The sequence below is a fragment of the Brassica rapa genome, chromosome A03 (genome assembly GCF_000309985.2).
Source record: "Brassica rapa cultivar Chiifu-401-42 chromosome A03, CAAS_Brap_v3.01, whole genome shotgun sequence".
NCBI lineage: Eukaryota > Viridiplantae > Streptophyta > Magnoliopsida > Brassicales > Brassicaceae > Brassica > Brassica rapa.
This window is the reverse complement of record NC_024797.2, coordinates 10,653,835-10,678,099: the sequence shown is the minus strand read 5'-3', so window position 1 is coordinate 10,678,099 and position 24,265 is coordinate 10,653,835. Positions and strand designations below refer to the sequence as shown.

Below are 24,265 nucleotides of genomic sequence, written 5' to 3'. Positions count from 1 at the left end.
TATAATTAATTAAGAGTATTTTTAAATTAATAAATAAGTGACTTAGCTATAAATAAATAATAAATCAATGATTTAGCTAAAATCTAATAAAAAAATGACAAATAAGCAAATTTACTAAAATTATGGATAATATAAAATATACTTGATTCTTTAATACAAAATTAAAATAAGAGTTTTGTTAAATCAAACATAAGTTTGCCGTATCGGTGTTACAAAAAACAATCATTAATAGTGTCGTAGGAATTATGTATTTCTTATTAGCGAATAAAATTGAAGCAGAGTGTTGGAGGATAGCTCAACGTATAGACGAGATTATAGAGATTGATATGGGAGCTGAGGTAACAGACACAACTGTTCCTCCGCAAAGAAACGCTCCTGTTAGACATCCTGGATAAATGAAAGAGACATATATGGACTTGGCTTTGTGTTAATGGATGATGACTTTCCAATGCTGTTTGGAGCAAGGGCTGATATACACGCACCAAATCACCACTGCAAGCAGAAGCTGAAGGTTTGCTATGGGCAATGCAAGTGATACTGAAGTTTGGACATAGAGAGATGGTCTTTCAATCGACTGTGAACAACTGGTTATACTCATTCAAAAGGAGGAAGATTGGCCTGCGTTGGATTCGGAGCTCGACGAAATACAGGCTGTATCCAAAGAATTTTCTGAACGTTCTATTGCTTATATTCCTAGATCTTTAAAATTCCGTACGAATAGCCTAGCAAAAGGTATCCGATCATGCGCATCTCGATCAGCTTTTGTAAACCCTTTTGCACCAAAGCTCTGACTATATGGACTTAAAGTGATTGATTTAAAGTCTAAAATCTAATAAAATATGACACCTAAAAACCTAAAAAGAGAATAAAGTTAAAAGTGAAACTAAATATCCCAGTGAACAAATTTATTAGAAGTCCATATTTATATGGATGTTTATATTGGACAAACAATTATTTTTAGACAATTATAGAATACTAGAAGTCTTTTCCGCGCTACGCGCGGATTATATACTATAATTTCTTGTACAAATGTTTTTTTAGTATTCTGCTTTACTTGTTTTATTTTCTTTTATATTTGAAGTACATTTTCATATTTATTCTGTATGTATATATCATAAAATTCACATAAGGTTCCAACATTTAGAGAATGAATTGTTTCATTTAGAACTTTAACAAAGTTTTCGTATGTTATAATTTTATATGACATGGTAGTCATTGTTACTCTAAGTTTTGAGTAGTTGTATATTCACTTAAAATTAAATATTTTAAATTGAAGTAACCCACAAGAAAAAGGAAAATTAGAATATCAATTTTACTTTTGGCATAATAGAGAAAAAGAATGATAGTATATGACTTTTTTTTGAGAAAGGGCATTAGTATGTGCCTTCATGAGTTTGAAAGATTTATAAGCGTCATTGTTTATTCAAAATGGTTCAATTAATTACCTAATGAATTACGTAAGGACTTGGTATGGTCTAAAAAACTATAATTTTTTACTTTCGATGTGTTTCTATTAGGTGAAGTTGGTATACAATATTTTTTGTTGGTAATAGTGTTTCTTTAAATATTTTTTAAAAAGTTTTTGTAGACAACGTGCGAATCTCTTTCCAAAAAATCACATAAAGAGTTTTGATTCCTTCTTCGGTAATAGAAAGTTAAAAACTTATATTTTTGGTAAAACAAAGTTACAAAATATTTTGGTAATGGTTATTTCATAGTGATTTTTTGAATTTATGAATTTCACTTTTTGTTTGTTGTTGTGTCTCATATTTATATTTCTATAGCTTTTAGTAATTCTTATTGAAACTGGTGTTAATTATTAAATGTACACTATTTAAATATATGAGAAGTATAGTATTGTAATAGTGTTTGGAAAATTTTTGATCCAAAAAACTTAAATTTTCATCAAATATAAAATTAAATTATTATTTTAATTGTGTATATTATATTTTTTAGTTATTTATTATCTGTCATTTGTCATTTATGTTGTTTAATACTTTTATCTCCTTTTATATTTTGCTTTCTTTAATTATTATGATAATGTTTGTGTATTATATATACAGACATAAAATTTAATTTTCATCAAACAAAATATATGCAATAGGAAGTTTGTTTATTTTAGTTAAGAGTGTGAATTCTTAATATTCATATTATTAATGTTAAATATTTAGCATAAGTAAATTTTTTTTATCTTTTGGGCTTCTATTTAAAATGATCCATTAAATTATTACTTATCATATTAAAACTAATTAATTATGATTTACTGCATATGTTTTGGTTAAATTATTTTATTCATTAAATTCTTTATTTCACCCACTTACTCATATCAAATAAATAATGTATTGTATTTTTCTTTATTGTATATGTGTTACTAAAAACAAAATATTAAGTGGCCATCTTGATATAGAACCATAGATGAAATTCTATATGGGAGTTGAGGAAACCAAAACTATTATTCGTTACTTAAGCTTAAATCTTGAACAGTTTGAATTGTTGAGTATTATTTTACATTCCTCAATACTTAAGTCATTATATAAAGATAAAATTTAGCTTTTTCAAGAAATAATAAAATTCTGCATAGGAATACAAAACCGGAAAAAAAAAACAAATTGACAATCTATAAACTGTAAAATCCCATTGTTCTTCTCCGACATTAGCATGATCAAACCATGAAACAAATATTTCTTATTCTTCAAGTGCAGCATTCACCAGATGTTTTTTTTCACCAGACGTTTCTTGTAATACAATTGTTCAAAAACAACAAAGTGAATGTCTATATAATTGATTATCCCCAAGCCTTGGGTGAATGTTTACTTCTTGGCATGTATTAAACCAATTTAAAAAAGCATGACTATATTTACCTACTTACTCAATATACTCTTATGGAATACTATTTGATTACTACAATATAGAATCACTAAAACTAATCACCTTGGAGCTCAAAGATGTAAATTAAGAAAATATACATTTTCTGTTATCATTTGAAGAAAATAATTTATAAAATAATTTTAAGTTCTCAGAATGTATATTACATGATTGTTTTTTACTATGTTTAATTATATGGAGTTTCAAAACCCTTAGATGCTTAGCATATGTGTAATAATGTGTATATTTTATATTTATATCACATGTTTAATTTTCAGTTTGATTTCTTAGTCAGGCTGTTATATACAAAACATTGAAAGATTTTAAACAAAACACCAATTTGAATTGGAAAGAACACGTAATTGGAATTCGAAGACTCTTTATATAGTTTTCAAATTTGATTTACAAAATTTGTTTCCAAAAAGAATCTAATACCACTTGAAATTATAATTCAACCAAGTCATATGGTCATTATATAGATTAATATTTGTCTTTTTCATAATGTATAGATCATCGTGAATGTGAAATTTTCATCTTTGTATTTATATATCTTAGCTTCAGTCCCTTATTTAGTAAAGAACTTATGGAAAATTATGACGAAGCTGACATATATGCAAACAACTATAAAACATACACACGTCCCGTCATGCCATTGCAGCACACAAAAAAAACCTATATAACATACAGACTGATGTGTTTCAAAAATAAACATACACACTAACGTCATGCCATTGCAGCACTCAAAAACAAAAAAAGCAGCGAAGAGGAGTTGGTTCGTCGAAGTCAAATAAGTTCCAATATATATAATAGCTGAACAAAGAAAAAAAGTATAAGTGCCCTTTTACAGTTAAAAAAAAATTAAACTTATTCCAGCAAACAGAATTTGTCATGTTGGAACAACAATCTCTGACTCTGGCAGTAACTGAAAACTAAATAACATACCCATTGTTTCTAACTGTAGTAGAAGACGTGAAGTGGTCTTTATTACTCTCTTCATGAAACTCTTCACCTCTTGGATCCCTACACAATGATTTTGTGATTCTTGAGCTTGATTCTACGGATTATCAACTTTGCTTTCTGATTCTCCGAGCATTGACAGCATCTTATGAAATTGATTCCCAGCTAATGCATTTTCCTCTTCAATCAGTTTGACTCCATCACTTTAAGTTTTCCACAAGACACTTATATATTCATCAAATATAAAACAAAATAATAACCTGATTTTTTAGTCCAAAATCATTATTTATGTTTTGCTAGTGAAACAGGGTAATCAGGATGACACAACACACCTCTTGACATTACTTGATATGCATCAGTTTCTTGGAACGCTATTGCTACGTTATCTCCAGCTCTTGCAATGGTGAAACCCTGAGAGTCATGCTCCAGAGAAAGCAAGATTTCTTGATCTCCCGATGTCATAACCATTACCTAGCAGAATGTTCCAGTAATGTAAGCCATTAGTTGAAGCAGACTCATTAGTATCATTAAACAATATATAAAGCACATCCATAAGAAAGTTTTTCGATTTAAAGCTAATGACAACAAAGAGAACTTGGAAACCTATAACACCTAAACATAACTTGTACACGAAGTAGTAGTTCTGTTTAAGAATACTAATGAAAAACAAACGAAGTGAGTGCTCTGTTAAACCCTTGTTGAGCGAATCTGGTCTGAGTCAAACTCTCTCAAAGACTGCAACTTTAACTGTCTCTGTGTCTCTCTTCATCTCTGTTGCAAACTTGTGTTCCAACTTTCCGACATGTCGTTGTGTACATCTAATCTCCACCCTTCATCTTCTCTATCAATCTCTTCTCCAACAACAACAACTCCCCAAAACCATCTCTCAGCTCTCTCCGGTTCTCCACCTCTACTTCTCCTTCTTCCTCTGTTGCTCCTCTCAGTTTCGCCACCACCAACCACACCCTTAGCTCTCCTTTCCCTTCAAACCATATCCAAAGCCGCCAACTTTGGCTTCGTTGTGTCACGTCAGAGTCCAAGCCCTCTATTTCAGTTGCTCCCGGCGGTAACGGCGGCGCTGATAAGTTCCAGCGATACCCTTTTGCTCGCTTAATATTCAGTGTACTAACTTCGTTTCATTTACTGCAGAAGAGAGAGTGATAGTTCTTGTAATCGGTACCGGAGGGAGAGAACACGCCCTTTGTCACGCCTTGAAACGCTCTCCTTCCTGCAACTCTGTGCTATGCGCGCCTGGAAACCCCGGCATCACGAGCTCCGGAGACGCTACTTGCGTACCTGACCTTGACGTATCAGACAGCTCAGCTGTCATCTCCTTCTGTCGAAAACAGAATGTGGGTTTAGTGGTTGTTGGTCCTGAAGTGCCTCTTGATTTTGATCGTATCACTGAGATGCGTTTCTACAGCCAACTTGATTTTGAAAGGATTTAGGTTTAGACGTAGGGTTTTATATAGGAGGAGGATCAACGGGAGGTGAAACGAAAAAATCAAGAAGAGTTTAAAGATCATCAATGATTGATCAGTAGTGTCTCAAGGTAACTGAAAGTTCTGAGTTTTGGAGACGAAGACGAAGAGGAAGAATCGGGAAGATCATCGACTCTCAAACTTTAGAGGAAAAACAAAGGTTTGGCAACGCAGGCCTGGTATGGGCTGAGTTAAAATGTTAACTAAACAAAAAAGTCCAGTTTTACTCTTCTTCTGTAGAAAGCGATTCTGACGTGGCGAAAACAAACTTACTCATTAGCTGAATTTTTTTGAGGACGTGACAGCCTCACCATTGAGTATATACTGTTTTTAGTATTGTGATAGTCTCGAAAATCAATCCTAAAATATATAATTAAAAAAAAACTATTTAAACAAACCATCAAAATTTTTAATATTACACCAAATAAGAATATAAAGACCAACTATATTCTCTTCATGCATAATGTGTTGTGGTAAGATTCAAAAAAACTAACTTACTATGGGAAAATTAGATTTTTAATTCTAAATTTACAATAAAAACATAACATTTTATAAAACTAAACAATTGCCATAATAGTACAAAAATATGAAAAAATCAAAATACTATCCGCGCGTAGCGGGCAAGAACCTAGTCTACAATAAATAAAAGGGATTATTTTTAGAGTCTCTCAGCCCTTCCACAAATATTCACAGCCAAGCCAATTAAAAGTGACCAACATAAATAAAAAAATTCACAGCCAATTATATCGACACATCATCATGAAATCAAGTGAAATAATTAATCTGAACACAATATATGTGGTCGAGAAATGAGCCCACCGTTCTTATGTAAATGAGGCACAATATATCAAGTACCTATTTTCACCCGTATAGCCAACGGCAAAATCTAAATGTTGACTGAGCTCAGAACGTCGCTGGTGAAACGGCTATGGCCACAACTATCTCAGTATCTCTCATGAAAGCTTCTTCTCTACTTCCATAGGCGAAACGCATCTACTCTCTTCTCATCCCCACTATCCAACCAATAAATATCCTGAGGTCCGAAATGACAGGGTCCTTCATCGCTGCTCTTCAATGATGTCCAGTCAGCCCTAGGAGATTCCGTACAAGTTGGTTTTCCGTGTTATCCACTTGTGGGAAGCAGCAGGGAACACATCATCCTAATCGGGCTTGAGTTGCTACTGATTGATGAACATGTATAGCTAAGGCCTTAGCTTTCATATTTAGAAACAAATATAAGAGATCATGAATCGAGATGTATCAAAATTCGTTGATTAGACTTTTAGTACAGAACAAGTCGTAGAACTTTATTTAGGTATAAACAACTAATCACTCATATTGACATTGACATCTTCCAGGTTTTAGCTCTTGCATTGGTCTGATAAAGTTTTTATTTTTCTGTGTATCATAGAGATCAATATCCAAACCGGAGAAGATGAAGAAGCTGCTGTGAAGCTGGTAAAATCTATGAGCTCAATTTTGGTTTCTCATTTAAATAAGTGATTTTTTTTTTGTTGATAAACGTTTCAATTTTGAGACTTTTTGTTTGAATTTGACAGTATTAGCAAGACTTCATTGCTGTAGATGGTCATGTTTCATTAATTGATATTTTGCTGCATTTATGTATGACGCACAGGAACCTACGAAGACGAGGCATTCTCCACTACAGTATAAATGTAAATACTATATATTATGTGGGGGAAGAGAATTGGTTTCTATGATCATTTGTACGAATTTTAATTTTCAACCCTCTCTCTCTGCCCTCTGTTGGCTTAACCTTCTTGGGCCGAGCATGGAGACGTATTAAATTTCTGCAATCGGATGTTTACATTCAAATCTGTTTTAATGCCTGCAGATCAATTGGTAAGTACTGATTAAGATTTGATCCAAAAAAAATACTTATTAAGATAAATTCCTCTTGCCGTTTTGTGATTGTTGACTTCTCAGATTCGTGTGGTTTTGGTGATTTGATTGACCCTCTTTAGTGTTTGATTATTTGTTTTTTTTTTGTTCGCTTAATCGCATTGTATCCTAATTAATTTTGCTTTTGCTTGATGTCAGGTTAATATCATTGATATGACTGGTGTGATCTTAGTCCTATGCAGACAGTGTTGGTGGTATCAGTCTATTACAGTCGACATGCAAACAGTGGCGGAACCAGCTTAATCTTCCACTAGGGTCAATTTCATTACAAACATTATTACATGGGTCGTTAAGCTAAATCTATAGCATTTTCTCAATTTTTTCTTCAGTATACAAGTAAATTTTGTTATTTTTACAAACCATGTGGGTCATATGACCCCCCTGACCAAGAGATGGCTCCGCCACTGCATGCAAATGAGGAGATAAGAAGTTGCAAGAATCTACAGCAAATGGAGATCCACACTCATGTATCTATAGACAGCTATCTGGTCATGAAGTTCCAGGTAGAACTCTTTTTTTGACCGCTAAAATACTTAATCTCTTGCGGCCGGAAGCACCAGCTTGTTTGGCTTCGTGAACACGAGGTTCAGATGAGATTGTTGTGGTTTGGGTGTTGTCATTGTGAACTTGTGGTTTAGATGAGTTCTTGGCTCTTCACGAAGAAGTCTTCTACGTTACTTGCTCTCTTGCTTAGTTCATCGCAAAGCTTCCGGATAGCATCGTCCTTTTAAGTTTTTACTCTTGTATTTTAGAGTGTTTAGTTCTGAGTTCTTTTAAGGAGTGTTAGGATTTGTTCTATGTTTCTTTGTTGGTCGTATGTAGTCCGTGTACGTTTTGGGTTCTTGGTCCTCCTGGTAGGCAGAACCGGCCCTAGACGGAAGCCAAACAAGCTGGTGCTTCCGGCCGCAAGAGATTAAGTATTTTAGAGGTAGAACTCTTTTACTCCCCTCTATCCTCCGTAGACCTTCTCCCTTTGTGTAAGCCTCTTAAATCATCGTGACTCTCTATTTTATATTTTGCAAAACTCTATATTTGAAGTTTCAAGGCGTTCTTCTCCAAAATCAAAACTTCAAATTTGATTTAAAAATTTATATGTAATTTATACTATGGTCTTTATCTTTGTCTTAACTAATATAAATCTATAAAACTTTTATAAATAACTAGCACATATATAAAAATATGGGCAACTCTCCTAACTAGACCATTTTCAAGTTTTTATTACAAAAATATACTCTAAGGAGGAAAATGACCAAAATGTTTCATTTAATAGGTAAAAATATATTAATATCCTTGATATATAAATACAAATAAATAAATAAATAAATAAAATTAAAAAAAAATTAATAATTTTTTTAATAGCTTTATATTATGTGTTTTCAAATTCTAACTTTTATTTTTTTTTATTTTTTTTTTGTTTTTCTTTTTGTAATTCGAAATACTTCTTGAAACTATTTTTCAAATTTTTATTTTCAACATTTTAATATTTTTTTTTATTTTATAAAATTTAAAAGCTTAATCCCAAATTCTCACCCATTTAACTCTAAACCCTAAGGTTTGGATTAGTTAACCGGATTAGTTAACCCAAGGGGTATAAGTGTATATTTACGTTTTTAATGAAACATTTTGGTCATTTAGATCTTTAGAGTCTATATTTGTTGACAAAAATAATTTTACTGCTATTCTAGGATATTTCTCTAAAAATATTACATTAATATTAATTAATAAAATCTTACACTAAAACAGAAAATATAAATAGAAATACATAATTAAATATTAAACTAGAAAATACCACATTATTCCATAAAACTATTTCTGTAATGCTCCATTTCTCGTATCATAAAAATTGTTTGGACAATATTTTAGAGGTTCTAGAGCAAATTTACTTAGACTATTAGTGCTGTTGTAATATTTAAATTTGTGCAATAATTATGTCTTCATATATATTTTTAAAAGTTTTTTATTAAGTATTTGGTAATATTCTTGTTGTCTGATTCAAGTTTTTAAATATTATAAATCTAGTGACAAAAAAAAAATTATAAATCTTATTTTAAAATTATTATTTAATTTTATGTGTAAATTTGAATTTACAATAATAAATTTGAAATATTTATGATATATAAAAGTTTTAAAGATTCAAACGATAAATAAAAAAATTAATTAATAATCATAAATGTGATGTGTAGTTAATTATAAGGATCAAAATGCAAATAAAAAGATAAAACTTCAAATTTAGAGTTTTGAGTAGTGAACCTTTAAATGTGAATAGTGAAATTTTAAACATGAAGTTTCACTTCATAAAATTCTAAATTTGAAATTTTGAAGTTCTTTTTTGAAGAGTGAAAAAATCTATATTTGAAGTTATAGAATTACTTTTGGAAATATTTTAATGCTGATATTTTGAGTTTTGGAATACATGTGATTGTAGAAGTACATCCAAACACCAGTTTGAGCAGAATCGAAAAAGAAAAAGAAAACAATGATGCACAGAAGCAGCTCGGAAAAAAAATCGTAATAGCTAGGAAAAATATAGCTAGAAACATTTTTTCAGCCTAAACAGGTGCTTTATCTCGCTAATGATCTGAAATGTTACAAATAATAATCTATTATTATAAAAGAGTGTTTTATTCTCTCCTTAAAGCGCCACGTAGGCAGACACGTCAGAAATTCGGGCTCTAAGAGAGCGACACGTGTCTCCTAAAGCTACACGCTGCGTTTCATTTATTCTTGGTTAAATTGGACTTTACAGTTTACAATTGGGCTTTGATATCTTATTTGGGCTGATAGCAAAACAAAAGTTTAGCCCCATTCAGAAACAATCACCTTCTTCATGTTCTGAAACAATGGAATTCCAGGGTTTGTCGTGTTCATTATCCTCTGCTCTGATAAACTGATGAAGAGTTTCTGGAAAGTTGTGTAAGACGAATCTTGGTTCCAATCTCTGGGTCGAGCTCTGTTCCTGTCGGTTTGTCTGCAATTCATCTCCTCTGAAACGTTACGGGATGCATTAACCATTCACCTTTAACACAACCTTCTTAACTCCCTTACCTCATTCAATGCCTCTTAGAGGCGGTGGATCTCCACCTATAAAAGGGTCAGTTTTCATCCCATGAACATCAGTCTCAAACTTCCTACTCGCAGTTTGAACAATCCTGAAGTTTCAAACTTTTAGATGTAAAAGCATCATCTTCTCCTTGTGAGTTTCAGTGGTTTCTTATGTCTTAGACACGCTATTTTGATTTTTTTTTTCTGTTTTATGTTGCGTCTGTATGTGTGAATTTGCTTCTTATGTAACATCATCGTCTTTTGACTTAGGGCAGATCTCATGAGATTCTTCTTATGTGAGTTTCAGTTATCCTACTGTCACTAAAACTGAATGCTCAATTTGTTGCAGGTGTATCTTTCTCAAACACATAAGAGACATTAACCCTAGCATTTTCTCAATATTGCAGAGTACTTGGAGGTCAGACTCTTAAATTTTAACATCATTTTTAGTTTGGAATTTCTTGACGCAGCTGCATTTTACACATTTCTTTTGTCTTCTTCAAATTTTTTGTCGCTTCAGTGGATTTTGTAACGGATGATGTCAAATGAAGGTCAAAAGGGTTTTCTTATGTCACATTCTCTTCTAAAGAAGAAGCTGTGAAAGCTTTATGAGAGCTATCAAATCTCTTCTTTATTGTTTTAAGTCTAGCAAGCGTTGTTCGTAAGTTCAGTATCATCTAAATCCTTTCACACAGTAACGGTCTTTTAGACAAATAGCTTTCTCATGCTAAGTGGGGAATGTATATGATGAATATTTGTGAATTCCCTGGTGTAGCAGTGAACCATCAACTCTCTGAGCTGGTTATGTTGCGTAATCTTGATGAATTTTGTTATTTTGATCACAGTTTGTAGACGGGCGGCTTTTGATTCTTAGCACAACAAGAGTTGTAAACCAGAATCGACCCTTCTTGCATATCAAAGACCCCAACACAATCTGCAGTCCCTGGTCTTGGTTTAGGATTCATCTATGATGGTAATATTTGTTAACCTTGAGAGCGAGAAGATTGCATAGTGTATAAAAATACTTACCATTGTGTTGCTAATCAACTCTTCAGGTATAGTGGTTATTGGTCAAGAATAGGTGTTGTCTCCTGATCCTTCGAATTGAGTTTCAGTGTGGAAGAACGAGAATCAACCATGGTCTCTCATGAGGTTCCATTGTCCCGCAATAGCTCATAATTTTTTTGTATTTTCCATTTGTAGAAAGTAGCTTAGAAAGTCTAAAAGATACTTGGCTTGATTATAGTAGAGTAACATGTGAGAAAATCACTATCAAAAATTGTCAACCTTTTTGTTTTTTGATCGTGAGTACAAGTATATAGAATGTGTATTAGAAGTTTTTTTTGCTTAGATTCTTTCATATTCTGACATGTCTGTATGGTCTTCAAGAACGTAACCTTTATCTTTATAAAATGAGAGAAAATTACAAAATAGTATTCAAATATATATTCATATAGCACATGGAAGCGCATGGAAAAAAATCTGTTTAGACCAAACACGTCTAGGTAATGAAAGCTCGATCGGAATAAGTGACAAGCGATCTTGAAAAACAGATTATTGAACGAGTGTACCCATGAAGTTGAAGAAGACATAAAAGGGAGAGCCGATCCTGACCACACTCTGCTAAGAAGATGGAGAAGTTTCCGGTTTACTAGAGCCTAGAACATGTAAATTGTACAATTACTAAATGATGCCGTATCCAGTTTCGTATTTGCATCATTAATTGTAAAAAAAAATTAACAAACCCTTTAATTCAAAATAATTTTATTATCATTTTTTTTTAAGAAAGGAACACGTTGTTCAACGCTCAGCTTACGGGTGGTGTTTGATTTTAATATAAAGTTAAAAGAACTTTGCCATCATAAACAAGGAACAAACATAAAGGCTACAAGAATAACAAACAATGGTGATTTGTAAGAAGATATAGCGTTTAGTAAATAACTCATTAACTCAACATCCGTGCAGTTTCAATCACAATCAAAAGAAAAGAAAAACAATTTTAATCATGACAAAAGGAAAATAAATAAATTAATGTAGATTGTTTTTAATATAACTTTGTATTTCATTTTTAATGGAAAACCTTTTAACCAAATCACTAATTTAATAATTTTGTGAACTAAAAAATGAATTAAAACTAAATCAATTCAGATTATTTCATCATTAACATGGAAAACACATGCAAGCATTTGCCACTACTATTACAAAAAAAAATCAAGAAGTGCATAAGTTTTATTGGAACCAAGATAATAACCATGAAAGTCATCAAAATCATTGCAGACATTAGCATACTCATTTTCGATAACATATATATTTGTTGCATCATCTTTAACTATGTCTTCCAATTAAACAATTAATGCAATCATTTATCGTAACGCCTATTTTAAAAATACTTTTTAACTTAACAAAATACAATCCACATACAATTAGAAAGACAACAAAATGGCACCCACCATACTCAAGTACAAGCATGAAAGAACCACCTTTGAACACACAGCCTCGGTCTTCTTTCAACTCTTCCTAAAATATCATTGTTGTTAACAGATCTGGAGGTTATTACGTAATTAGAACTTTAAGTGTCACACATTGTTAGTACACTCCACCCCAGTCTTGAGCATACCAGCACAATCGAGACTCTAGACACCCAAAACTATTAGCATTTACTACTTTAATCGAGACAACAAGTTTTAAGAATTTTTTAAATACATAATTAAAACTAAAATTTAAATAAAAATCCCGGGCGTAGCCCGGACCGACCCTAGTATTTTACTATGTTAGTGTAATCTCAATAAGATTCCAAAATCGAATAAATACTCATTTTATCTTAGTTTTTTATGTTGGTTTTATATCAAATCCAAGAAGTACAAAACACCTCCAATCAAAACGCACACACCTCTCAACTGACTGACTGAGGATTGGGAGGGAGTGAAAAAAAAAACAGAACATAGTTTAATATACTTTGTTATAAACAGTACATAAGTAAATATAAATTATTATGTTTAAGATTGCAATAAACAGTACATAAGTACATAAGTAAATATAATTATGGAATTTTTTGTTTTTCAAAACAGAACTTGAAGTTTTGAGGAGTGAAACTTTATATTCGAAGTTTCACTACTCAAAACTTTAAATTTGAAATTTCATATTTTTATTTATATTTTGGTCCATACAATTACACATCACATTTACGATTCATAAATATTTTCTCGTTTATTATTTTAATTCTTAAAAAATATATCTCGTAAATATTTTAAATTTCTTTACAGAATTTAATTTTTACACATAAAATTAAATAAAACTTTAAAATAATATTTAAAATATTCTGAACTAAATTTAGACAACAATAATATACAAAAGAAACTTAACAAAAAATATTTTTAAAAATTATATGAAGACATAACTATTACACATACTAATAGTCAAGTAAGTTTAATCCGGAACTTTCAAAATTTTCAAATATTGTCCAAATTTTTTTGTGTAACTGAAGATGGTTGTTGTTGTTGTTTTTGATGTCTTTTTCGTAAAATATTTTCTTTGTTCATATCGAATATATTCACGAGTATCAATATCATCGAAAAGAAATTAGTATTTTAACAATATTTTATGTTTCTCTTTAACTTTCTTATTCTGAACTAATGTATTTACAACTATCAAAATCACCCGATTTTAACAAATTTTAGTTCGTAATCTACAAAGTCAAAATGCGGAGAGCCATTTTTACTTCAAAATGCACTAATATATCATATATGCATTACGAAAATCATTTTTTGGAATAATATGGTATTTTTTAAGTTTAATATATATTAAGTTATGTTTATTTAATTTTTTAAAATTTTAATAGAATATTTTATTAATTAATATTGTTGTAATATTTTTATATATTTGTTAGTTATTTACAAAAGTTTTATGACTTCAATTTAGTTATGAGAAATATAAGGATCATATTATAAAATACAAATAGTTTTGAAGTTTTGTTTTTAGAGAAAAAAAACTTTAAACTTCAAATATAGTTTTGAAACTTCAAAATAGAGATTATTTTTGGAAATGCTCTTAGAGAGTGAAAAACTATATATTTGAAGTTATGAAATTTCTTTTGGAGATACTCTTATGCTGATATTTTGGGTTTTGGAATACATGTTAATGTAGATGTACATCCAAACACCAGTTTGAGCAGAATCAAAAAGAAAAAAGAAAACAATGATGCACATAAGCAGCTGGGAGAAAACAAAGAAAGGAAAATTTTTTATGTTTACCACTTTTATGACATCACTTTTTATTTTACCACCATTAAAATGACATTTTCAAAAATATATTCTTCATTAAATGACAAAAGACTCTTATACCTTTGTTATCTATATATATAATAAATCATTATTGAGATAAATAAAAAATATAAAAAAATAAATTTTTTTTCATATTTTTGAATTATACTTTTGCAAAGGAAAATTCTCCTAAATAGACCATTTTATGGTTTTGATCACATAAATAGACCACAAGGAGTAAAATGACCAAAATGTTTCATTAATACCCTAGATATATAAAAAATAAATAAAAAATTTAAAAAAATTTAAAAAAATAATAATAATTTTTTATATATTTTTAGATTATATGTTTTTTTAATTTGAATTATGTCAATTTTTTGAAATTCAAATATACTTTTTGAAACTATTTTTCAAAACTTTATTTATTTTTTATTTTATAAAATTTTAAATCTTAATCCCAAATACCCATCATTAACTCTAAACCCTAAGGTTTGGATTAGTTAACCCTACGGATATAAGTGTATATTTATCTCTTTAATAATTGGTCATTTTGATCCTTAGAGTGTATATTTGTGACATAAACTTTTTAATGATATCCTAGGTTATTTCTCTTTTACAAATTTGAATTTTTTCCGAATTTTTTTATGTTTTTCAAAATTTCTTTTTAAAAATCAAAAATTATGTTTGAAACTATTTTTAAATTTTTTTTAAATATTTTTAATTATAAATTTATTAGAATCATAAATTTCACATTCCAAAAACCATACTCCATCCCTCAACTCTAAACTCTAAGTCTAAATTAGTTAACCATAAGGATATACGTATCTTTTACCTAAAGGTGAAGATAAAAGTGATTAGTGTAAACATGAAAATTGGTACTATGAATGTGGTATTTGTATCAATTTCTTAAAAAAAATCGTAATAGCTTGGAAAAATATAGCTAGAAACATTTTTCTAGCCTAAACAGATGCTTTATCTCGCTTATGATCCGAAATGTTACCAATAATATTTTACTATGTATTTTACCAAGAAAAATATTTTACTATGTTAGTGTAATCTCAACAAGATTCCAAAATCGAATAAGTACTCATTTTATCTTAGTTTTTTTATGCTGGTTTTATATCAAATCCAAGAAGTACAAAACACCTCCAAACAAAACGCACACCCCCTCTAAACTGAGGATTGGGAGGGAGTGCAAAAAAACAGAACATAGATTAATATATATACTATTAAAGCATGATCCTATTGTCTTTTTACCTTAGCCTACCCTTTTCTTTACTAACATTGCATGTTTTATTAAGGGTAATCAAGTAATTTAATAACACATCTATATTTGGTCGTTTTTTTTTTGATCCAGCCCACATCAGATCTCTCTTGGGCCAATTGGGCTGATTAAGAAATCATATTCAATTCTCACATTTTTTTTCCTATGGGCCATTGAGTCCAAGTTCAAATATTTTTTTTTCAACTCTCCTTAATTTTTTTGCTTAATATAATTTAAACATTCATAAAAAATTGAATTTTTTATTGAAAAGTATAAATCTTTATTAAAAGTATATAATTTTTTTATTAAAATATTAACCACATAATAAAATTAATTTATCAGAATTATACCAATTTAATTCATTAAAGAAATAAAGTTTAATTTTTTAAGCATAAATAGTCATTTTAAATGAATTTTATAAAATAAAACACAAATATAAAAATATGACATTTACTAAATATTTGTCAATTGAAAAAAAATAAAAAATAAACCCGTGCTTTAAAAGCGCAGATCAAAATCTAGTACTTTGTTATAAACAGTACATAAGCAAATACAATTTATTATGTCTAAGATTACAATAATTTTTCAGTTTACCTTATATAAATCTACGGTATAACATTACTTAAAGCTTACAAAATAGTTTAATTAGATTATATAAATATTGATATGCATTCTTTCGCTTTCAAAATTTAAGTTATTTTTATACAACTTCTATTTATCACTTTATATATTTAATATTTCTTAGAGAATTAATATACAATATTGTTATAAATATTGAATATACTTACACATCTAAGATAAAAACTGAACTAATGCGATCAATAAAACTTATCATATTTGGCTTCAAAAAAGAAAAAAAGAAACTATGTTGTAATTCAAAGAAATATATGTCACTCAGTATACCTACAAAATGACTAAGTAGACTAATCAAATTTCTTATATCCAAAATTAAAAGTAATATAAAAACATATTATTTTTATAGTAACGTTGTATTTGTTTTTTATACATATAAATTATGGAATGCTTCAAACCATACCTTTTTTTTTGTCATCGCTTCAAACCATACTAATAAGTAAAAATAAAACATTAATTAATTGTTATAATTTATATGTATAAAAAAAAAATATTGGGTATGGTTTGAAGCATTCCATAATTTATATGCATTCAAGTAGAACAAAACTTGGGTTCACTCCCTATGGGTAAACCCTCTAATTCACCGCAATTGTTAACACCAATCAAAATGCCACATAGGACTAGTAAAAAAAAAGAAAATAAAACTAAAAAGAAAAAAAGGAAAATAGCTTAAAGAAAAAAAAAAGAACATGCCGTTAACGAAGGAATAGAACGTGATATTTGTTTTATCTCTTAGGGCATCTGTATTAGTGAAACTTAGGAGGGGTTCACCAATTTAATTTTTTATTATTATTTTCTTTTTTTCATTTGATTTATTAAAAAAAAAAAGCCCAACCAATCGTGGGCCGCCACGCGTCGTGGGGCCCACGAAATAGCTGTGAACCCGCCTCTTACGCATGAACTTGCAAGACTCTGAGTTCACATTTTTTTGTTTTGGAAAGCGTGTGAACCTGGGTTTAAAACCCTCAATGCGGATGGCCTTAGGTTTTGAGAATTCTCTTGAAATTTGATAGCAGGAAACAACTTCCAAATAATTATTTCTTACTTTTTTTTTTTTTGTATGAAGTTATTTCTTACTTTCGTAATGATACACTAAAGTTCTCTATTATTATGATCTCGGGAAGTGGCAACGTTCACGACGACATCTTTATATTATTTAGCGAAGAGGAAGGTAATAAGTTAGTTGTCTCAAAGAAGACATGATTAACACAATCTCTGTCAAACACTGTAAACAGAAAGAAAATGGAAACTGTGTTTTTGTTATTCTTTAATTATACATCATGCATATATAGCTGACTCTCAGATTTTTCGCAGTGAAGCCAACCTTTTTTCAAGCTCATCCTATTCAGAGCTGCAAGTTTTGAATTTATGCAAGAGTTTTATAAGTTTTCAAAGTTCGATTAACTTACAGTGACCAAACATGAGCGCAGACATTACCTGTTGGTAGTAGTAGCAGGAGGAGCTGCGGTTTTTTGTACCGATCCGACCTTTTGGAACTGATGATAACTGTTCAAACAAATAAACAAAAAGACAAATTTTATTAGTCTTTGACTAAACCTGAGGGAGAAAAAAATCCGAAACGACCTCATTCGCAGAGAGAAAGCTAACCTGAGATGCAACTCCAACACCAATCTCATCAAGAACCTGGTTGGCAAGGTCTTCTGTTTCTTCTTCAGCCTCATCTTTGTCAACCGTTTAATCAATTGCCTCTGAGAGCATCTATATCTGCAACACACAGCATATAACAAACCAACTAACATTTGATTGTCTGATAGAAAGAATCTAAATCAGATAAACTAAGCTCTTGAGATCAAAGAGATGTTTTGTTTTACCGTCATGTCTATCTGTGCCGATTGTTTCTGGAAATCCTTAATCACTTTGCCTTGTTTCCTTGGTGCCATTTGATTGTCTGATAGTTTTGGTTGCACCTTTCATAACACAAGGCAGTAAAGCACAAATCTACTTGCCTCGTTTTTCTAGTTTTAGTTGTTTTCTTGATTTCTGCAACTAGTCTACTTCTCTTTTTTTTAACTAGTCTACTTCTCATGATTGTGACTTGACAATGTCAATAGAACCGTAAAGAAAACTTATGTCCATGATATAAGTTATTTACCTCCAGCTGAAGAGATGAAATCTCTTGTTCGACACATGCGACAACATTGGAATATTTTTAAGCACTGAGGTCAAAAGCTTAGCTTTTTTTTGCTTAATGGTTTGTTTAGAACACATAACAGAGACGTAAAGAAAGAGCTTGTAAAATCAGTGATCAATCAGAACTTATCCTCTAGTCCAAACAACGGAAGAGTTTAAAGCCAGACTTTAGAAACAACCCATTCAGTTTAAAGCCAGACTTATCTCTGTTAAAATCAAAGCTTCTATCTTCTCTGTAGGCGATGAAGAAGAAGAAGAAGCATTGACGGCGTTAACAAGTGTCGTGATTTTTCTTTTGTCTAACCTATTTTCTTTAAAAAAAAAATAATTTAGAATCTTTTCTTTATTAATTTTATGTGGCAATTTGATTGGTGTTAAAGATTGTGGTTTATCCAAATATATATCGTATTCAAGTTCGATGTCACAACTTGATACTATTTTGGTAATTTTTTTTTTTTATCATTTTGCCTCTGCTCATTCGAAGAGTTTCAAGTTAGATGATACAACTTAACACTATTTCGATAATTTTTTTTTATCATTTTACCAAAAAAATACCGTATACAACAACAGCAAAGTAAGCATAACTCTGTTTTTTTGCCCTCTGCTCATTCATGTTTTTATTATAACGTTTTTTTCTACCAGTGATATCTCCCGGTCTCAACCGGTTAATTTAGTCATAAACTGGGTCAAACTAAACCGGTTTTCTAGCTCGTCTTAACCAATTATTTGGATAATAAAACCGGATTCTCCGCTTCTCATCCGACAAGACAAATCATCACACCTCTCTCCCAAAATGTCAAAACTTTCTGACGGAATCATCGATTTTTTCCCAGCGACGGAGGAACAACAGTCCTCGTAGCCGTGCGTATAATGCTCAAGGCCGTTCAGATCTTGGGTTGGTCATCAGGGTTAACCATCATCTCCCAAAGACTAACCAAAACCCGTAACTCCTCCTCCTCCTCCACCATCTCTCTCAAGCTCTCAACTTTCTCCTCATCCCCTCGTAGAATCCTCTCCTTCATCCCGACCCGAATGTCTTCCTCACAATCCGGGTCAGACCCACTTCCCAAGTCTCAGACTTTCGTCTCTGTTCAGTCATCCGTGAGAGTCTCTAGTCATCGTCTCTTTGAAAAAAAAGAAGATCTTATCTTTTTGGGTTCTCGTCTTCAATGGTTTAATGTTGTTTCAGGGAGATGTTCGTAAGATTAAGTTCTGTCAATGGTGTGGAGGTCCTACGAAGCACGAGATTCCCGACGGAGAAGAGAAGCTTCGAGCTATATGCACACATTGCGGCAAAATCGCTTACCAGAATCCTAAGATGGTATTGTTTTGCTTCTACGAGTGTCTTGTTTGAGTTAGGGAAGGTTCTGATGTGAAGAAAGTTGCAGGTTGTAGGTTGTCTTATCGTTCATGAAGAAAAGGTTTTACTTTGCAAACGTAACATTCAACCTTCACACGGTCTATGGTAAGTCCATTTACAAAGCCTTCGTGTTGTTGTGTTGTTTGTTTACTTGAGTAAAAAGATTGGTTCTTTTTTTGAGTACACAGGACTCTACCTGCTGGTTATCTAGAGGTTGGAGAGTCAGCTGCAGAAGGAGCAATGAGGGAGACTTGGGAAGAAGCAGGAGCCACTGTGGAAGTGATCTCACCTTTTGCTCAACTTGATATTCCTCTTATTGGCCAAGTAAAAACATCTTTTGTGATCCTTCTCTTCCATCTTCATATCACTTTTACTTATAAATGTCTGCTTCTTGTTTGGATACAGACGTATGTTATCTTCTTGGCAAGACTGAAGAATCTTGATTTTGCACCTGGTCCTGAGTCATTGGAGTGCCGTCTTTTCGGACTAGATGACATACCGTTTGATTCCTTGGCTTTTTCATCTATATATGTTACCTTAAACTTGGTAAGTATGACAATCGCATACTCCCCAATCTCCATTCACTATATTTCTAAACTTCATGGTTTGGTTTTGTTTTGTTTGTTGGCAGTACTTGGAAGATCTTAAAAAGGGGAAAGTAAAGTTTCACTATGGTACTATAAACAAAAGGTGCGTTCCAAGTAATATGCCCTTGTGTGTGTAGAGTGATTGTTTGAGAGGTGTTGTTAACAGTTTCACTTATGGTTTATTCATTCTCAGGCCTGGAAGTAGTCCTTCTGATATTCGTGCCTTTACTCTTGATTACCATTTGCAGCCATAATTATCGAGGTTTTACGACCCTTCCTCTCTAACTATATGTACACTCGGTCTTAAAAAATTCCTCAGATGAGTAATCCTTTTAGGAAAAATAGTCCTCTTAATGATTTCACTTCATGGAGACTCTGTCTTTATGCTTGAGCTAATATGAGAACATTTCTCCACAGCTTACAGGAGCAGACTCCTTGTGAAGTTGACCGTGTGAGAGACTCCTTGGACAGATGAGAAAAGAAAAGACAGAAGATAGTTGTTTTTTCCTTTTTAGATGTTATGCCTGAACAGTGTGTTTCTGTTTCTGGTTTCAGTTGCTTCAATTGTAAAAAGAAAAGTTCAGATGTGAATGCAAAACATTTGATCAATCTTTGTGTTAATTAGTCATCATGTTCACTGTTAGTTGTTACTATAAGGTTTTGAGATAAAGAACAAAAAACCAAAAGATATACAACTTTTATTCAGACTAGAGAACACTATAGAACGCAAGAACAAAGAAAATTCCAAACCTTGTGTGCAATTGTAAATGCATCACATCAAACAAACTGAAAAGGACAACATAGCAGTACTACAAAGACACTTCAAACAAAAGAACTGAGATTGAAGGAGCCAATCATGTTTGCGAGAGCAGAACTCATATCTAGCTCAAGCTGAAGCCTTTGAAGTTCAAGCTGTTGCCTCAAAGCTGGATCTTCGACTTGCTCTGTTGTTGCATCTGGCTGTTGAGTCTGCTCCGTCTCCAAACACTGAGCAGGAACAGATTCAGCGCTCACTGCCCCTCCTTCATCACTTGTTGTCCCACATTTCTCAACAGCAGAGGCAGCAGCCACTGGCTTGGGCTTATTCACAGCACATGAAGCATGAACATGATAGTTACAAGCATAACAGTTATAAGACCAAAACCTACCATCCATACCCACGTTACAGAGATTACAGACAAGCTGATTCACGTAACCAAACTGAGTAAAAGGCATAGCAGGAGGAGCACTGTTGTAAACTAGAAGAAGACTGTGGAGAGGATGAGAGTCATGAACCAAAACCTGAGGCAGCTGAGCGCATTGGACATGGAGGTCAAAGTCACACAAAGGACAACAGTAAGAGAACCCTTTACCTCCAGTGCAGCCACAGGCTCTGCAGAGGAAGGTACCAGCGCTGTAAGTGGTGTAAGGGACTAGAGTCAAGTGGTGGAGCCCTGCGTGGGAAGGGTGGTTCATCCCACGCACTGCGTTTCCACATTGCTCATGGAGTTTGAAGTCACATGTTGAACATATGTATGCGGTTGCAGATTCAGAGATGGCTGATTCACAGCCTGAGCAGATTGGTGAAGGATCTGACGGTTTAGTTGTCTGAAGCTGTTGGAGTTTTAGAGTGTGTGGATGGCTAAAATGTTTGTACTCCATTGATCACTTCTTTGAAGTTTGTCTCTGCGAGTTTGGATCATGCTGCTTATAAGGTTTCTCTGACTTTGAATTGTTCCAAGTCTGAGTTGTTTTGATTGGTTGATTAATTTTTGTTAAGGTTCAATTTGGTGGGATATTAGTAGTTTTTGATAATGAAAATTACAGAAAGTTGGAGGAAGCAGCGTTGACTTTTAGAAAGTCAACTACTTGAGGTTTGACCGTATCTCTTTAACTTTGGTTTTGTTTATTACACAACAGTATTCTCTTTTTAATTTATCCATGTTTAATTATTAGGTGTAATCATTAGATTCCTATCAACCGCTAATTACAATTATATATCGAATTGCAACAACAGACATTTTTCTTTGTAAGCCTTTTGGCAAATTACAACAAATTAAATAAGTAACTTGTTTATCTAAAATGAACAAGAAAGATTAATTTTTTTTGGTAAACAAGAAAGAAAGATTAAATTTACAAGCGAATAAGCCAATATCAGAGTGTTTTTGGCATAACCGAGATTTTTATTTTATTCCCTTCTAGTGATAAAAACACAAAATTGTAGGCAATACTCTTACTTGCTTTATGCAGACACATAACTCGTTCGTTTTTAGATTGAGATAAATTTTAATATAATACTCAAAACAAATACTGTCTCTCTTCCTAATAGAAGAATGGCATATTATAGAATTTAATTTTCAGTTTAATTAGGCAAATGAGATTTAGTTTAAAATAAAGTCACGCATCTTAACAAAAATATTAGTATAAGGCAATATTGAACTTAAAGGAGCCATTATGGGAAAATTTCAAAGAAATGTAAATCAATAAAATTATAGTGAACATGATGGTTAGTATTTTCTAAATTTTTTACAGTTAGAATGTTGGTTGTCCTTTAACAAAAAAAAAAAAGAATGTTTGTTGTCCTGAATAAAAGCACAAGATAATAACAAACCAATCCAAACAGTATTGATATCGTTGCAACATACACAAAGGTGTATTCATTACGTTGATAAACCTTATCGGGACATTTACTTAAGTAACTAACTCTATGTTGCGTTGTTGAGAACGCTTTTATCCTTTCTAATTAAGGATATTGATGTTTTCAGCTAAAATAGTCTAATTTTTATGTAGTACCAAAGCCCTACCTAATAAACTACGTTATCAATCCCCATCATACATCATAATATAAACAAACAAATTACAATACACCAAACTAGCTAGAGTTGTACCCACTTTCTAGCCCCATTATTGAATCTTTTCAAAATACAAAATACAAAATACGAGACATTATAATAACATTAGTTAGCTCTAAATCATTCCACAGAACGTCAGGTTAAGAATAATCACACCAGTGATGATATATCAAAGAAATAACAATAAAAAAATCGATTGAACTGCTAGACAGATTTAACAAAATCCAAATCTTGGAAGATTGGTGGCAGTGTAAGTGTTATCCAAAAAAGCAAAAACTGTAATTTCGACCAAGATCAGATATTGCACATGTCACCATTCACCAAGTATGTAATGGACTAAATAATTAATATCATATGCAACATCATCGGAAGCCCTAATATTTTTGTTTATCTTTTTGGTATATGAAAACGACTCCTATAAAAAAAAAAAAAAATTAAAACGTCTCCTAGACTCCTTAGAAATTCAAATTTGATAATGAATATAAAAGTTGAAACAGAAAAAAATGTTACGTGAATAATGAAGCACGTCAGAAAATGTATATTTTAATAGATGTTACGTATGCAACAAAAATGAATTTATCGTAGATCCAAACGTAAATTTTGAGAATATATGAATTCCTCTAGGATCGTAAATTTGTATTGTAATTTGTTCAATGTCAATACTAAAAATACTATAAAGCCAAATTTATAAAGCTGCAAATATACCATGCACTTTATACTGAATCTATAAATGTAAATTAATTGTTTTACTCGCTGGATTTACCCACGAGGCAGCTCATTGGCCCGCCTTACATACATATTCAACTTTCAAGGTATTAGACTCCCATTAATGGCCTGCCTTGTACACGCTAAGCTTAGGCTGCAAAGTTTTGAAAATACCGTGGCTAATTATGGTTGAAATTGAAAAATAGT

At 31.6% G+C, this 24,265-nt stretch overlaps 2 protein-coding genes and 1 long non-coding RNA gene across 4 annotated transcripts; 2 read left to right on the top strand and 1 right to left on the bottom strand.

Moving 5' to 3' along the window:
- Positions 1-56: 56 nt before the first annotated feature.
- Positions 57-9,681, top strand: LOC103858012. The gene is made up of 4 exons (XR_004456388.1): positions 57-6,499; positions 6,715-6,761; positions 6,940-7,166; positions 7,365-9,681. It is a non-coding gene; the product is annotated as an uncharacterized LOC103858012 (long non-coding RNA).
- A 9,643-nt stretch (positions 9,682-19,324) lies between these two features.
- LOC103858010 (nudix hydrolase 23, chloroplastic) lies at positions 19,325-21,165 on the top strand. Of its 2 annotated transcripts, none has more exons than XM_009135285.3 (8): positions 19,325-19,676; positions 19,765-19,896; positions 19,964-20,040; positions 20,124-20,259; positions 20,341-20,481; positions 20,567-20,625; positions 20,716-20,784; positions 20,940-21,165. In XM_009135285.3, exons 1-7 carry the CDS (start codon positions 19,446-19,448, stop codon positions 20,774-20,776), a joined length of 837 nt encoding a protein of 278 aa, XP_009133533.1. In that variant the 5' UTR covers positions 19,325-19,445; the 3' UTR covers positions 20,777-20,784; positions 20,940-21,165. The 2 variants fall into 2 exon arrangements, with proteins under 2 accessions (XP_009133533.1, XP_033143835.1); XM_033287944.1 differs by having other exon boundaries at positions 20,716-20,778; positions 20,935-21,153.
- Positions 21,071-24,203, bottom strand: LOC103858009. The gene has a single exon (XM_033287945.1). The coding sequence runs from the start codon at positions 22,161-22,163 to the stop codon at positions 21,345-21,347; it is 819 nt and encodes a 272-aa protein (XP_033143836.1). The 5' UTR covers positions 22,164-24,203; the 3' UTR covers positions 21,071-21,344.
- Between the last annotated feature and the right edge of the window lie 62 nt (positions 24,204-24,265).

Coding starts and splice junctions, on each gene's coding strand:
- LOC103858010 (XM_009135285.3), top strand. CDS start 19,446: ATGCTCAAGGCCGTTCAGATCTTGGGTTGGTCATCAGGGTTAACCATC. Junction 20,260..20,340: donor ATATTCCTCTTATTGGCCAA/GTAAAAACATCT, acceptor GTTTGGATACAG/ACGTATGTTATCTTCTTGGC. Junction 20,482..20,566: donor TATATGTTACCTTAAACTTG/GTAAGTATGACA, acceptor GTTTGTTGGCAG/TACTTGGAAGATCTTAAAAA.
- LOC103858009 (XM_033287945.1), bottom strand. CDS start 22,163: ATGGAGTACAAACATTTTAGCCATCCACACACTCTAAAACTCCAACAG.